This window comes from Ziziphus jujuba, chromosome 1 (assembly GCF_031755915.1).
Source record: "Ziziphus jujuba cultivar Dongzao chromosome 1, ASM3175591v1".
Taxonomy (NCBI): domain Eukaryota; kingdom Viridiplantae; phylum Streptophyta; class Magnoliopsida; order Rosales; family Rhamnaceae; genus Ziziphus; species Ziziphus jujuba.
Window position 1 is genome coordinate 44,477,112 of NC_083379.1, and position 16,321 is coordinate 44,493,432.

The following is a 16,321-nucleotide window of genomic DNA, read 5'->3' on the forward strand; positions in this document are numbered from 1 at the left end:
CATCCATAATTATTCCTTGTTTGTGCACTTTAGAGGTGCCCGTTTAATAGCCAAGATGACTTGTCAAAGAACCATCATCAGATACATTAGTTCATGAAGCATTCTCCATTTGTATTTATTATTACACATAGCCACGATACCGTCCACAGATAGCCACTACTTTTTTCTTAAAAATAAAAAAAATTGAAAAAAAAAATGAAGAGGAAGAAGAAAAATGAGTAGTTTTGAAGTACATAATTAAATTTACACAATTTTTTCCAGGACGCTCAACGAACTCAAGTTCGAATCCTTGCAACCCCAAATCAAAAAAAGGAAAAGGTCAAAAAAAAAAAAAAATCCTAATACGAGTAAATTTAAAAATTAAATTTACACTGTTACATTTCCATTTTTCCTTTTATGATGAATTTATAACGGCTAAAAACCTGCTACAATTTGACAATATATATAGATATATATAAAGGTAGGAATGAACATACAAATGAAGGATCTCGCCTTAATTCAATATTCTACATGAGTTAGAGGCACTTCCTTTTAAAAGACAGCTGCATTTGCATCCAAAAAGAAATTACTCGGACAAATCATCTTCAGCACCACTATAGTCATCAATGTCCTGGTGGCGTGACAACTTAGGTGGTCTTTCCAGGCCATCTTCAACATCAGACCCTCTTTTTAAACTTGAAAAACCTCCCCTCGGATTTGAATAGACCTAAAACCACCAAGTCAATGATGAGCATATATGTGTATGTGTGTGTGTGTGTGTGTGTGTATATATATATATGATACCAAAAACCCACAAGAAATTTAAACATCGCCGAATAGATCCAGAGACATACCCCTTCATCCTTCAATTCAACCACAGAAACAGTTGGTCTTCGCCTTACAGTCACCCTTGAAGGTATTGGAAAATGTTCAAACTCATCACCTGTTCTTCCTTCTTTAGCCCTCTTTTTTCTCAAGACAAGTTTTGTGGGAAGAGGCTGCATTACAATGGAAAAAGTGTATAAACCCACTGCCTAGTAATGAAAAACTATTGACTCAGTTCTTTAGATTAACTCCCATAAAACAGAAGGCATGATTGCATGAAAAAATATATGAATCCTAGTTCATGTTGATACCAAGTAACGCGCTTCTGTTTCATCAAAGGAAACAAGGTATGTTGTCGGGTCATCTGCATCATCACCTCGTACCTGGTGAGTCAAATGGGGAGGAAAAAAAAAAAAAAAAAGGATTTAATAAGCAATAAGAAAGCTGAAAAACTAATTAACTTATAAAGAGTTTTGTGCCTGACACATACATCCCAATGGTACTCACGAACCCAAGAATATGTAACATCTTCATGTTCATCATAAATATCCTTTGCCAGCTGCCACAACAAATAGTAGGTAAAAATGAGCAATAAAACATAAAGTTGTCTAATAAGAAGCTTATGGTGAAACATGAGTCATAAAAGTGCTTGATATCTTTGGGGCCAATGTCATAAATGTATAGAACACAGCGCACATCTTACCTCATCTGGAGAAGGAACCATGTACGCCAAAAATTTCTCTGGGTTAGCAGGATCCGAGCCTGTTACCTTATAACTTTTTATAATAGCCTGTAATCAATTCAGATAACCAATGAACTTAGAGAACTATTGTTTAGTGATATGCTGACAATAAGGAGAGAGAGAGAGGGAAAAAAAAAATATATATATATATATATTATTCGAGATACAATAGTGTTATTACTAATGACAAACTACTATACCTCCCCAGTGTAAGGCCTTCTACAGATTTACTTACCATACGCAATTTCATTTCTAATTCTACCTAATGAAAAATATAAATTCAAAAGAATAAAAGGGAAAAGTAGTGAGCACGTAACTTGAGTGAGGTTTGGGCCGGTGTCAGCTAAGTTTTATTTATATATTATTCGAGATACAATAGTGTTATTACTAATGACAAACTACTATACCTCCCCAGTGTAAGGCCTTCTACAGATTTACTTACCATACTCAATTTCATTTCTAATTCTACCTAATGAAAAATATAAATTCAAAAGAATAAAAGGGAAAAGTAGTGAGCACGTAACTTGAGTGAGGTTTGGGCCGGTGTCAGCTAAGTTTTATTTATGACAAAACCAAACCCACAAGTAGGATATAACCATGCATCATAAACAAAAAACTTACTTGCGATTCATGAGCATCTCGAACAGAATGATCCAATTTGCTGTAGATCTCTGACTCAGCAGTAGGAGCGTTATCAAAAGCCACAACAACAAATTGATCATCATCCCTGTTACAGAAGCAGGATAGGCAACACCTCAAAGTTGGTCAAAATTTGTTAAGTTGCATTATGATCACTAATGAAAGGAAGGTAAAGGCTAACAGCTACCAGTGTAATTTTAGTAATCAAAAGCAAGCCTTACATGATACTTGTACAAGCAGAGGGCCGCTTGTAAATGCATCTTATGTATGTACAGATGTATCATGCAACACATGCTTTTGATTCCCAAAATCCTGGACCACATTGTAATAACAAGTCTGGATACAACCAGCTCTGCCTACAACAGTAAAACCTGAATCCTTAGTTTCCCCCTACTTGATGGACCATATCAGCAATTAAATACATTAAAACTACAAAAACAATTCTACAACGGAATCTGAGTTGTTTCACCTCATATGACATTCATGATGATGAAAATAAGTGAAGATACATATACAGAAACATGAAATAATTATAAAGCTCTTCCTTGATTTGTTTGCTTGTAATGTTCACAAGTTTCATGCATGGGAGAGTACATGTAATCGAGTTCTTCAACTAATATCAAGAAAAGTGTGTCAATAGTTCCATACCGATCAAAATCAGGCAACAAAGGCAGAACCTCCACAGGATACAAACTTTTATTGGTGGCATGAACAGGACGTGACTTGCATGCTTCAAATGATGCTTCTATTTCCTTAATTTGCCTATCCCTGAAATAATATTGGTGTAAGAATATGGGCACAAGTTGCTTTCCCATGTTTCCAGTTCACAATGAAATCAAGCAAACCTGTCATTGCGGCCATCCAAAATGTTGCGACCTCCCCTCGTCTCTCGCAACTCTTTTGCTTGCTTTTCAGTTAGAGACTGTACAAAACCAATATAGTTACTCAAGTTGCAGCTTTTATAAGACATCTTCCAGAAAGTTATTCATCTAACAATGGCGCATTGATCTACTACCTGCTTTGTTGACTCCATGCTAAGAGGAGATATATACTGCGTCTTAACCAACCACGCAACTCCTTTATCTGTAGGTCGCTCTTTTCTTTTAATGCCATCTTTTTTTACAGGGGTTACTGCTTCATCATCACGCAATAATTCCTCATCTTCTGGAGCAAGGGGTGGTCTAACACTTGGAGGACTAATTAAGCCAATAGAAAACACATTATTCAGAGTTGTCATCTTACAAAAAAATGCAGACATCTTCAAAAATAATTTAGAGTTGTTGAGAAATGATACTTGTATACACTGAGGTCAAGTAAGTCTAGAGGAATCCCAAGATCTGGCTCAACAAAAAGTTTGGGTTTGTAAGTTTTCTCCAATGATGTGATTGTGTATTTTGAATATCTGCAAAAAATAAAAACTAAAAAATAAAAAAATAAAATCTACCACCATAAGCATAACAAAATAGAATTAGATCATCAAATGTTATTATACGATAACATAATAATGCTCCATGACCCAATTAGCTTGAAACCATCAAGTGTTACAAATCCATTACTTGCAAACTACTGGATGTCAATATGAATTCCACAAAACCAGCTTCAACATGGTCAACTCAAATGCTGAGTTTTCCAGCTAGCCTTTTGCGTTATTAAACATTCTATAACATTAACAGAACTCAGCCACAACATTTTTTTCAGTGTTATGACGAGTTTGTAATAAAGCTCTTGAAAATCTGAAAGTAACTCCTAAGCCACAAAACTCAAGCTCCATCTGTATGCATTTGCTTCTTCAGCAACATGTTAGGAGTTTTCCATCAAAACAGTTCAATGGATCAGCTTATTTTTATTCATATTATGTGGCTTATTCATCTAGAACTTCATGTTGCTTTTATGATTAAACTTTTAAAAGGATTATTACATAAAGATTCAGCCTGTTTCTAGTCTTCCATAAATGCTGCTATACATATTAACACAGCATATTCTATCTTCCCTGCCTCACCAAATTAACACAGCATATTCTATCTTCCCTATACCCCATTAGATGGTTGAGATCAGCCGCGTCGATTAGAACACTTCTATCTCTTCCCTTTCTCCCTTCTCCTTAGCTTCTTCACTATTAACATCAGCACAGAAATTGTTTCCTCAACTCTCTAAAAGAAAAACAATACCAGTTGGTTCAGAAATTACTCACACCCAAACAAGAGCATGTCTAGTCTAGAGAACCAACATTAAGGATACGTCATTACTCTTATTTTCTTCTTTAACTCCCTGTAACGGTATGCATACCTTCAGGTTCCACTCTACTCCACCATATTCTGTTTGACTGTTGACAAGTTTACCTGAAGTCTTCCAACTTTACATTTATTTTAAGACGTTTATTTTAAAGATTTTTACGAGCTACTAGTATAACCACCAGAGGAGTAAAAGTATGTTATACCCATACATTGGCAAATACTCATTCACTAATTCTTACATTCTCAACAAGGTAGCACTAACAAATAAAAGGCATGCCTATACGCAAGAATTATATATAGGATTGAACAATAAAAGCAGATGACTTACTGATCTTTGTCTCTCTTCATTGACATTAGCTTTGGTTGTGCACTTGGGTCTGGAAGTTCATTCCGGAATCTTTACAGAGAACATAAGAAATGTTAGCGCTGGACGTAAATATCCTAACCAAGCTACACTAAAAAACAAAAGTTTTCTAATAGATCCATAGTTGTATACTACTAGTTTATATTCCTCAAAAATAATTTGCACTCTTTTAACCAGTACCATCTGCTAAACATTCTGTTAGAAAATTGAGATAACATTTGTAACAATAAATTCCAATTTGGCCTAGAGATACAAAAATACGTTTTTAATTTATTAAAAAAAAAAAAAAAAAAAAAAAAAAAAAAAAAAAAAAAAAAAAAAACAAACAAACAAACAGAAGGAAATTTCTATGCTCAATGGAAAAGGAGAAAATTTGTCATCTGAACAAGAGGAGCTCAAAGCTTCCTAATATTAAAGGCAAATAAAGGTCTCTGTATCGACATACTCACTTTAATTTGCATAAAAACGTCGTTGGCTTCTTGAGTCTATTTTCAATTCTCTCACCGCTCAAGAATGGAGTAGCCCTCCTCTCACCCATACGTGACCCCGCAATGGAACCATGCACCTTGCCCGGAGGTAACATCTGGGTTTTTTGCAAAACCGAATTCTGTGATTCCTTCAATTGTTGCCTATGCTTCTCTTCCTGTTTTTGCTTCTCAAACTCTCTCTTTTTCCTCAGCCTTCTCTCTTCTTCTGTCTCCACTCTCCCTGGAGGACCATTTGATTTCTTCAACGGCACTTGTGGAACAGGAAGCTTCTGCTGTTTAGGAGGCACACCGTGACTTGAATGCCCATGTTGACGCCTCCCAGAAGACACGCCCTCCTTCGAAGGAGGCACTCTATCGCGCTCATTCAATCCCCTATCTGGACCACTGTCTTTAATCCTACTTGTTGGAGGACCAGAAGGAGGTGGTGGAGGTGAACTCGGCGGAGGCGGCGGGATTGACGAGCTCGGCGGCGGAGATGAAGGGGGTGGTGGGGGTGGTGGAGGCTGCTGGAGTGGCTGCATTGGCTGGTGATTGCTGTACTGAGAATACTGAGAGGAGGGATAGTACATAGGAGGTTGTGGAGGCTGTAAACAAGTAGAATTTTGCTGCATTGAGGGTGCAGGAGGTGGTGGCGGCTGTGGATACGAAGAGTCCGGCGGAGGCGGCGGTGGAGGATAAGAGTATTGCTGGTGGGGGGGTGGTGGAGGAGGTTGTTGACTTCTGGGAGGTCCATAGTGCTGTGATGAAGATGACCCTCCAAAACCACTGTGCTGATAAGTCGAATTGGGATGCATTTGACTGTAAGGAGCTGAAGCCACTGACCCATCGCCTCCTCCACCACCACCACCACCGCCGCCACCACTGTAACCCCAATTTTGATTATATTGATTCCCTCGCTGCTGTGATTGAGGAGGCGGAGCTGGAGCTGGAGCTGGCGCTGGAGCCGGAGCCGGAGCTGAAGCTGGTAAAGGCTTCTGATTGGAGGGCCCAAATGAGGATTGCGGAGGGAAAGGCCTGTACGAGGCCATAGCTGATCTTCAAACTATAAAAACTTTATCCCAAACACTACAAAATTTCAAAATTTCAACTTGCCAATTGCCAGTTGATAGATAAAAGTCTCTCAAAACCTTCTATAAGAGCTAACTGATCACGAAGGTAGAGAATTAAAACCAATTAAAAATTTATGCTTAATCTTAAAATAAGAATTAACAAAACCTAGGAGAGAGAAGCCAAATACGTAAAAACCCTAGAAAGAAAGAAAGAAAGAAAAGCGAATCGCAGCTCTATTCCAGCAGTATCAAGCAGATCAAATCAAAAAAGCCGCCAAAAAAAAAAAGAATTAGGAAATTCAGAGGCTCATATACTCAAATAACTATAAACAGAAAGACAGAAAAAAAAAAATTTTGAAATTTGATAATAATATCTGGAATTTATAAACAAAAAAAAAATTGAAGAAATAAAACCTCAGATTAAAATAAAATAATAATAATAATAATAATAATGGGGGTTGGAGGGAATAGATTTACTTTTACAGCACAGAGAGAGAGAGAGAGTAGGCGGAGGTGGAGGGAGGGAAAGGGTGGTCGGAGAGTGAAGAAGAAGGCGGGGTGGTGGTGGGTGTTTTTATTATTTGGGGATTAAATACGCGCGAGACCACACTGCCCTTCTGTGAGCTCTCTCTTCACACTTCAATCCTATAGATTTGCTTTCTCTTTTCCTTTTCATATCTCTACTTATAAATAAAATAAAATAAATCTTAGGATAACCTCTGCACCCCCCGGGCCCAGCTTAAATTGTTGTGCTCTCTCCTTCAAAACTAAACACAATTTTGACAATTTTTCTTGGCCAAAGAAATAAAATAAAATTACTTTTTTTTATTATTAAACAAATATATATATATATATGGTTTTAAATTAATCGCAATTCTAGTGATAAGTGTTTTTTTCCGAGGTAAATATGTCTATTTCTGAAAAAAGAAACAAGTTTTTGCAAGATCTAATACTAAATTTGGTTTCTTTTTTTTATTATAATTTTATCTTCTCCCACTTATCCAATGGAGTTCAACCCAAAATCAAATATATATTCTTATTTACGTGCTTTGCATTTTTATTTTTATTTTTTGGGAAAAATGTGCTTTGCCTTTTTTACACTTATATTCGTCCCCCTTTAATTTACAAATCAGAACATTTTGTATTTTCTATAGAAATTGTGCAAGGTTTGTGGCTTGAGCAGCATTATTTTTATTATTATTATATATATATATATATATATATATATTTTTAACGAAAAATAAAAGAAAACAATTAAAATGGTCAAAGATATTTTCAGCTAGAGTAGCATTTGGAACGACCAATCGTATGAGAGACAACTTTCGGCCTAACAATCCAGGACAAATTTCGAACAACTCAATGCTGAAGCGCATATACTAATATAGGAGGCTTCTTTATCATATTAATTGGCCCAGTCCATGTAGTTGGAGGGATATCTTCTTTTTGTTTTTTTGTTTTTTTTTTTTTTTTTGGTCCCTTGACATGCATCGGGGTAATTACAGAATTTCAATTAGGTTTTGAAATCCGAATCCATTTTTTCAAGCATAAATACAAAATGCGCGGCAATCATATCAAATATCACAAAGGTAAAGATGCAACCTAAGACAGACATATTAGATATGCAGAATAAAAAAAGGATTAAAACAGTTATTCTATAAGATAAATTATTTTTATGTTTGATATTTTTTAAATTTTAAAAATATCTATTTTATAAGAATATTTATTCTTTCATTTCAACAAATAAAAGCATCTCAATGGTAAAATGTGATTGTTGTTTATGTGGTATACAAATTAACATCATCAAAATCTAAATTGTATTAATAAATAGTTAATTTTAAATTTGTTTTTCAATGATAATGTGCAAAATTACATCTATTTTATTATTTTTCGATGAAATTAACTTTTTATGGAAAAAAAAAAATTGCTTTTTGAAAGAGATTTTACAATGTTTTACACAGCTTCTATAAATTAAGGATTACTTGAACAATATTTGTTTGTTTTGCTGCATCTAATTAACATCGTATTTAGATGGACCTATTTGAAAAGTTGGATATACTCAAGCTATTCATTTAAAAAAAATTCATAATTTTTGTTCATTCATTTGAAGGATACATATTTAGCATATTTGAAATAAATTCAAATTTAAATTGTTTAGTTTAAATTAAAAATACATAAATAATTATAAATATTCACTTTTAATTAATTTTTACTAAATTTTATATTTCTGGAAAGAAAAAAAAAATCTTTGTAAAAGATAAACATTGAATCTAATTCAAGATGATAACCAAACATATCAATAGAAATTTTTTTTTTTTTTTTAAATTGAACAGATATTTATGTTTTATCATAAATAATCATTTTATATATCAAACGTATCCTAGATAATTTATGGTTTAATTTATATTACTTCTTCATTCATGTACAAAATATTTACCATGTCCATTTATCAAATATGTATATATATTTACCATTTGCTGAACTCTCTCTCTCTCGTACGCACATACCATAGGCAATGCACACACACACACACACACACACAGAGATATATATATATATATATATATATGATTTTTTAGTAAAGAAGGGGCTTAAATTTTTGAGTAAAAGAGGGGCTTAATCTTCCACCGCATTCGGCTAATTATTCATCAAAAACATACATATAAATATAGCATATACATCTCTTACATGGGAAATAAATCATAGGCCCATCATTTTCGTACTTATACATTTGGAGGGCCCGGACTTTCAACTTTGGGCCTCATGCGCTACTTTTCTCACTATTTGCGGCTACATGCTGTCTCAGTAGGCCCAGCTTGTCGTACCATCTGATCATATAATAATAAAAATTTTATATTACACTTTTGTAAACTGTAAAGCTCATGAGCTGATATATGTGTGCATGAACGCGTCATCTATGCATTATAGTATATAATATATACAGTTTTTATATAGCTGCATGATTTGTGTAAATCTGACTGCTGTGTGTATTTTATTATTATTATTTTTTTTATAAATCCTTTACTGTATCAAATTGTATATCTATATATATATATATATATATGTATATGTAGACATGTAAAACCGAAGCACCTGGAAGTAAGCTTCAATCTTCCTCTTGAGTGCAGCATATTCTTTCTTCAGCTGTTGGAAGGTCCTCATACATCTGCTTGTCATCATCATGCATTCAAATCAACCATCACCTTAATTACTCAAATTTAAGCATGTAATATATATATATATATATATATCTCAAAATAAAATGGGTTCATATATAAATATATGTGTGTGTGTGTGTGTGTGTGTAGAATACACCAACTGCATTTATTTACTATATACATGATAGGATAATTAAAGCCCGGAGAGTTTGATAATCTAAAATATCAAATTGAGGCACCAAATGTGATTGATGTTTTCCATGAATTAATATAGCATGTATAAAATGCATATATGGTAATGATGAGAGATAGATTCAGTTGCTTACCCTTCACCATTTGCAGTCCGACAGTATTCCCTAAATTGGGTGCACTCAGCTTTCACCTTTTTGGCTCCAATGCTGCCCAATAAAAAAGATAAAGGTTTCAGTTTAAAGCCTTGTTGTTTTAAAAGCCGACACATATAGAATATACTCTACGGTTCCTTTCGTCTTCTAATTAATTACTCTTCAATTAACAAATATTAACATATATAAATTTAATTAAGAGAAAAAGAAATCAAAAACTTATTTATTGGTTACCTTGAGCTACTCCCCTTCAACTGATGCATATAGCTGTCCAGCTTATGAAAATCAAGAGGACTCTTCTCTCTGCAAATATATATATATATATAGTAGTTTTAATTGAAGGAACAATATGAAAAAAAAAAATCATATAACATTAAAGAAATACTCACAGTGCCTGCTCTATGTTATGGATTAGTCTAGATGAATCCCGGTAGTACAATGTAGCCACTTCCTCTACAAAATTTGGGTTAGCATCATCTTGCAGCTCCTCAAGCTGAACAAATTGTTCATCAAGATATCCCTGAAACGACACAATACTATATGATTAACTTTTCCATAGCCAAACCATGCATAAAAATATTATATAGAAAAGTAAGAGATTTGAGATCTAGTTGAACCAAGAAACTCAAACAATATATATATATATATATATAGAAGAAAAAGTTTGAGATTTATAGCGCTAGAATTTGAAGATAATATTTGGAATTTTGAGGCTAAAGAAGGGAAGAGAAATGGAGCAAAACCTGATCAAAGAGGGACTGCCTCATGACAGCAATTTGCCTGTGCAATTGATTTTTTTCCATTTAATTTTGAAAGGAAATGTGGAGAAATTAAGTAATAGAGCTAGCAGAGAGAAAGAAACAGAGAAAAAGATAAAAGGTACACTTTTGAAGGGGCTTGTGGCAATGCAAAATGGCAAGGCCGTTGTTGGCTTTATATAATGGAGAGAGAAGGAGAAGATGGTTGATGATGTAGGTGGACAAGTTAGTATAAAAAGTGAGATTTTTTTTTTTTTTTTTAGCATGTAATTGTCCTGGAGTGGAGAACTTGGACAAAATTGATTCTTTCTTAATTTATTTAATTGGCAAAAAAAGAAAAAAAAATTGCAATTGTATGTCAATCATATTGGGGATTAATTTATATGCCTAAACTTTTTGCATGCAGATTCTAAAGATATATATCACCTTCTCAGGTATACCCATTTTTTAGTAACATGAATTATAGCGTTTGATGTACTCAAAATCCTAATTTTTAATATTCTCTTGGAAATTCTATATATATATATATATATATATATAGAGAGAGAGAGAGAGAGAGAGAGAGAGAGAGAGAGAGTAGCGAATTAACCGTCCTCAATTAATTTATAATTTCCAAGGACAGAAGCCACCTAATTTGTCATCCATACCGATAATATTTTTTTTTTCTTAATTTCACATAATAAATAATATATAAATAAAAAGATGGTCGATGATGAGGATATGCATGGAAATATATTCGTTTTGGCTACTTTGCAGCCTTTTTTTTTTTATGATGAATTTGAGAAGGGATGAGCAATTATAGAAAAAGGGGACATCCGAAGCAGAAATACTATATACCAAAAACCAATTTCATAAATGGCATATACCGCTTCAGCTTCTGCTTGGTTTTATTTTTACTTTAGAAGCTATTTCACCGTGAAAATATAATTTATAGGGCATCGCATGAGACAGAGAATTTATCCTTAAAACACCCCTTAATTAAAGCTCCTATGAATATTTTTGAAGTTGTAAAGTTAAAATATCAAGTTGATTAATTCGATTTATTACTTTCTTATTAGCTAGCTTTTTAGCTAGCGTGCATGTCATAAGTTCTTCCAGCCTCATTTTTAACCAATACCATATTGTCACATGCACATCCCATTTCCTTTTAAAGTTACTATTTTTTATATTTATTTATTTATTTATTTTTTTGGGTAGTGGTGGTGGTCAAATTATATATAATTGTTTCTTTTCTTTCTTTCTTTTTTTTTTTTTTTTTTCCCCCTCACAAGGGATTAGGGTAATTTCGCTTATTTTTATTTTCACATGATAAGAGTCCTGTTCAACACACACACACACACATATAGAAGTAACTATATTAGTCACTATCAGGTATTTTACAAGTTCTAGAACAAACTTCCGAATTGATATTAGAAGAATATGATTGTAATCGTCCCCGTTTAATTTATTAACAGGTTTGTCAACCTATTAAAGGGTTCTTATTATATATATTTACTTTTCATTACATTATGATCATTCACTTTTTATTAAATTGTTTAGTAAAAGGAGTTGGTGTTAATTAAGAAGCTTAAACAATGACAAATTTGTATGCCATGTATATGGTCTGTATGTTAATGATTCTTTTTTATCGTCAAGTGAAAAATTAAAGGCCGTGCATGTCGGCTGTTGAAACGAACCTAAATGGCTTTTTGGAATAAATGACAATTCGCCACTCATTGCAATCATTTAATCCACCCGTTATTAGATAATTATCATAATATAAGCCATAATCATACCCGATTCAAAGCTTGAGAAGGATATTAATGCCTATATAAATTATATAAATGATATATAGAGAAATTTCCTTTTTTGAGAACAAAGAAAGAAAGATAGACGTTTCCTTTTTCCCCTAATAAAAAAAAAAAAAAAATAAGAGTCTTGATTATTAGTTCAAGCTTGTTAATTAAATTGCAATTTTCGAACCTTTTAATTCATCTTGTATCACAGAGGGAGTAGGGAAAATAGAAGCAGCATATTTATTTTTACTTCCTTTGCTTTTGCCTGAGAATTTTTCTTATTCTTCGAGTAATATATTTTACAAATCACATGTAATTAGATATTAGACATTAAGTGAGAATTTTTCTTATAATTCAGATAATATATTTTACAAAAAACATGTAATTGGATACTAAATACCCAACCACGCCAGCAGAAAATTCATATTTTCAATGCACCTTCAAATTGAACTAATAATCATACTCACATTTACACAGGTCCTAATCAATTAGGAAATAACATTCACTAGCCAATTAAATTTCAATCTTGTGTCACAGGTGAGAGGTCGCAGTCGATTTTGATATGCATATTAAATCACTCCATATACATATAAGGCAAAAATTCATGGAACAAAAGCTAAGATATTCCTCCACATTATAAGTCAACACCTTTCACTTCACTAGCTTTTCTTACTCACATGCCTAGGAGGAGCTCAAGTTGGTATTCACGTGCCAAACGGAAGCTATAGTATTAGGCCATGCATGCATATATTAAGAATATAGTATGTGATCAAATTTGTTGCTTGATGAACTTAATTAAGATAGTTGATGAATTGTTTGAACAACTTTCTGTAAATAACATGCATTATATGTATTCTTAGGCTTAGGCTTAGTCTAAGTAGTAAAACTTTTGAAAACACAGATTTAGGTTCTAAATTCAACCAAATTTGGATGAAATTCTTCTACTTTTTAAATTATAATAAAAAAAATCAGTATCTGTATTTAGTGGTAATCGCATTGTATTAATTACTTGGTATTATTAAGCTTAATTTGATATTTGATGCTTATAGTACTACCGCTTTTGAGAACTATATTCATATAGCTAGTAGGATTAGAAGTTGTTACTCGTAGGCAAGATTTGGTGGAAAGAGAATAATGACAGAATCATTTAGTGCCCAAAAGAGGAAAATATCAGTATAGTTAGGGGGAGAGAGAGAGAAAGAGAGAGAGAGAGAGAGAGAAATCCCAATAATGATAACAATGATTGGTACAAGAACTTACCTACAAGGCAGTGGTCCTTGTCATGTTTAATTTTCTAAATTTCTCCCTCTCTCTGTGCCTGCAATTTTAGCAAGATATTAAAAAGAGAAAGAAGTGTTTACAAGAGATTCTCTCTTTATTCCTCTGCCACACTCAATTGAGAAGAGAAAATAGTGTTTCACATTTTTCTCCTCTCTTTTTTTCTTTCTAGTTTTCTTTTGCAAATGTGTGGTCACATCTGTTTCTTTGTTAAAAGGGTTAAAAGAAAAATAACAACAAAAAATAAAAAAAGAAAAAACAGAAACAAAAACAAAAAGGGGTTGTGAGGGGGTTTGGGTGGGTGGAGTGGGATCAGATTACGATTTTGTGTATTGTTTTGGTTGGTATGGGGTTGTGATTCTTCTTTCACATCACTGTCTCGTATGTTGATAAGAATCCAACCCCTACGAACAATCATCAAGAGTAATTTTGTATCAAATCCTTCAAAAAATTTACATCAGCAAAAATGATCAAGGACACAATAATTAATTGGGAATGTTAAAATAAGACGTGGCTTTAGATCTTTGTTTTTCAGTTTTTGTTTTTTTTTTTCCGGGTTTTTAAATTATGAGTTCAAACCCACATTACAGACACATGAAGAAGAAAAAACATAAAAAGAAAAAGAAAAAAAGAAAAAGAAAAATAAAAGCTTTATAGTACTACCTATCATGTCCTATTACTACACGGATGCGACATTAATGCATGCTTGAATTGCATTGGAGAGTGAAAGAACCTTTCTTTTTTTCGATTGTCTAGAAAGCAGTGTAACCCAATTATATGATGCAAAATGATAAAGAGGGCATGCAAATATGCAATTGCCGTGAATTAGGACAAGGCTTTGCTAGGTACTAGGCAGTGGCAATCAAAACATTATCATACCTATATATATATATATATATATATATCCTTGCTTGTAAAGACCTTCCCTTGCATGTGATTTGAAAGAGCTCCCTGATCAAAATATTTATCTCTAACTAAAGTAAATAAAAACTGACTCTTTCTAAATATATATAATTAATGTGGTGGCAGTGTATTTAGTAAAAATATAATTTTATATAATTTGATGTTTGGTAAAAGAAAAAGTATTAAAATAAACTGATTTTCAAGAATCAATATTTTTAGAATTTTTTTATAGTGTTTGGTTAATTATAAAAGAATATATGACTTATAAGTAATTAAATAAATTTATACGTTAAAATTAAAAAATAAAATTGTATTTAAAAAAAATATTTCAAATCAATTTGTCAGAAAATTTTAGAATGACATATTTTTAGAAGGATTCATTTTTTTTTTTCAGTTTCCCACATTGTGAGATTTATTTTTCCTTACAATTCATAAATTTTTCATTTTAAAAATTATCCAAATAAGAAAAAAAATTTACTTTTCTAACAAATTTTAAATTTTCATTAACTTTATTATTATCTGAACATCCCATAAGTATATTATTATCAAAGATTCTTAAACAACATTATTAGTGATATTTAGGTCTTTAATTTTTTTGTTGACAAATTGATCCCTGAATATGCTAAATTTATTTTACCGTTAGCCCTTAACTAACTTTACATCCAAAATTTCTTTATATAATTTAAAGATTATACCTGCAATAAATATTAAAAAAACTAAATAATATTCTTAAATATATTTTTCAATTCAATAATTTTTTTCAATAATTATTTTAAAATCTAAAAAAAAAAAAAAAAGAATTTTGTATGGTTTATTTCATCGAGACGTCTACTCAACAAAGTAGCTCACGCATTAGATAAAGCCGATACGGAAACAGACGTTGCTAGCCTGTTATACTTTTTACACAAAACCATATCTTTGTTTTTTCGCTTTTCTTTTTTTTTGGATAAATTGGGATATACAAAATTATATCTAAAAATTAAATCGAATATTAAATGTTGAAATTTGCCAAGAGAATGTAAAATAAAAAAACCAATATAAAAATTTAAAAATCTTCGTAAATCATTTCCATAAATTAAGAAAATTTATATTTTATATAAATAAATGAAGGATGTAAACGAAACGTTACTAAATGACATTTGATTTTAAAAATAAAATTATTAATAAACAATTTTTATATATTTTAAATTTTTTTCTTTCTAATAAATATTCCAAACAATAAAGTTCTTTCCCAACTTTATTTTCATGATTTTCTAAAAAAAAAAATTCTTAAATACTTTTGAATAATTAATAGTAAAAAATATTTATTTTATTAAAAATATATTTAAAAGTATTATCTAGTTATTTTTTAGTGTTTATTGTGCATGGTTCCCTAAACTATATAAAAGTTTAACTTTGTTCCTTCATGATAATGGAATTTTGGATGCAAAATTAGTTAAAAACTAATCGTGAATCAAATTAGCAAGTTCACAAATCAATTTATCAAAAAAATAGTTTGAGGATCTAATTTCATTAACACGACCTCTGGTGCTAATATCTCTTTCATGTATGTTAAAATGTAAAACAATTAACAAACAACAAAAACCACATAGTAATATAGCAAAAATTAATAAATATATATATATATATATATTGTGATGTAATATATATAATTTTATTCTACCAAACGAAAAAATCCAGGATATTGGCGCTAATAAATTGCTCAGGTCCAGGACATCCTGAGCTTTGGTGTTCAATAGAATATTACTAGTTGTATAATATATATATATATATATATATTTTGGTGTG

At 31.9% G+C, this 16,321-nt stretch overlaps 2 protein-coding genes across 2 annotated transcripts; both read right to left on the reverse strand.

The window, feature by feature from the left end:
• Positions 1-196: 196 nt before the first annotated feature.
• On the reverse strand, positions 197-6,972 carry LOC107435349 (protein PAF1 homolog). The gene is made up of 12 exons (XM_016046945.4): positions 5,233-6,972; positions 4,748-4,816; positions 3,480-3,587; positions 3,201-3,381; positions 3,031-3,107; positions 2,834-2,953; positions 2,168-2,273; positions 1,508-1,594; positions 1,295-1,363; positions 1,116-1,187; positions 834-977; positions 197-706 (listed from the first exon to the last, which is right to left on the reverse strand). The coding sequence occupies exons 1-12, from the start codon at positions 6,297-6,299 to the stop codon at positions 566-568; spliced, it is 2,241 nt and encodes a 746-aa protein (XP_015902431.2). The 5' UTR covers positions 6,300-6,972; the 3' UTR covers positions 197-565.
• A 1,925-nt stretch (positions 6,973-8,897) lies between these two features.
• LOC107435350 (histidine-containing phosphotransfer protein 4) lies at positions 8,898-10,741 on the reverse strand. Its single transcript, XM_048471992.2, has 6 exons — positions 10,563-10,741; positions 10,209-10,339; positions 10,054-10,122; positions 9,802-9,873; positions 9,411-9,483; positions 8,898-9,145 (listed from the first exon to the last, which is right to left on the reverse strand). The coding sequence occupies exons 1-6, from the start codon at positions 10,620-10,622 to the stop codon at positions 9,098-9,100; spliced, it is 453 nt and encodes a 150-aa protein (XP_048327949.1). The 5' UTR covers positions 10,623-10,741; the 3' UTR covers positions 8,898-9,097.
• Positions 10,742-16,321: the final 5,580 nt, after the last annotated feature.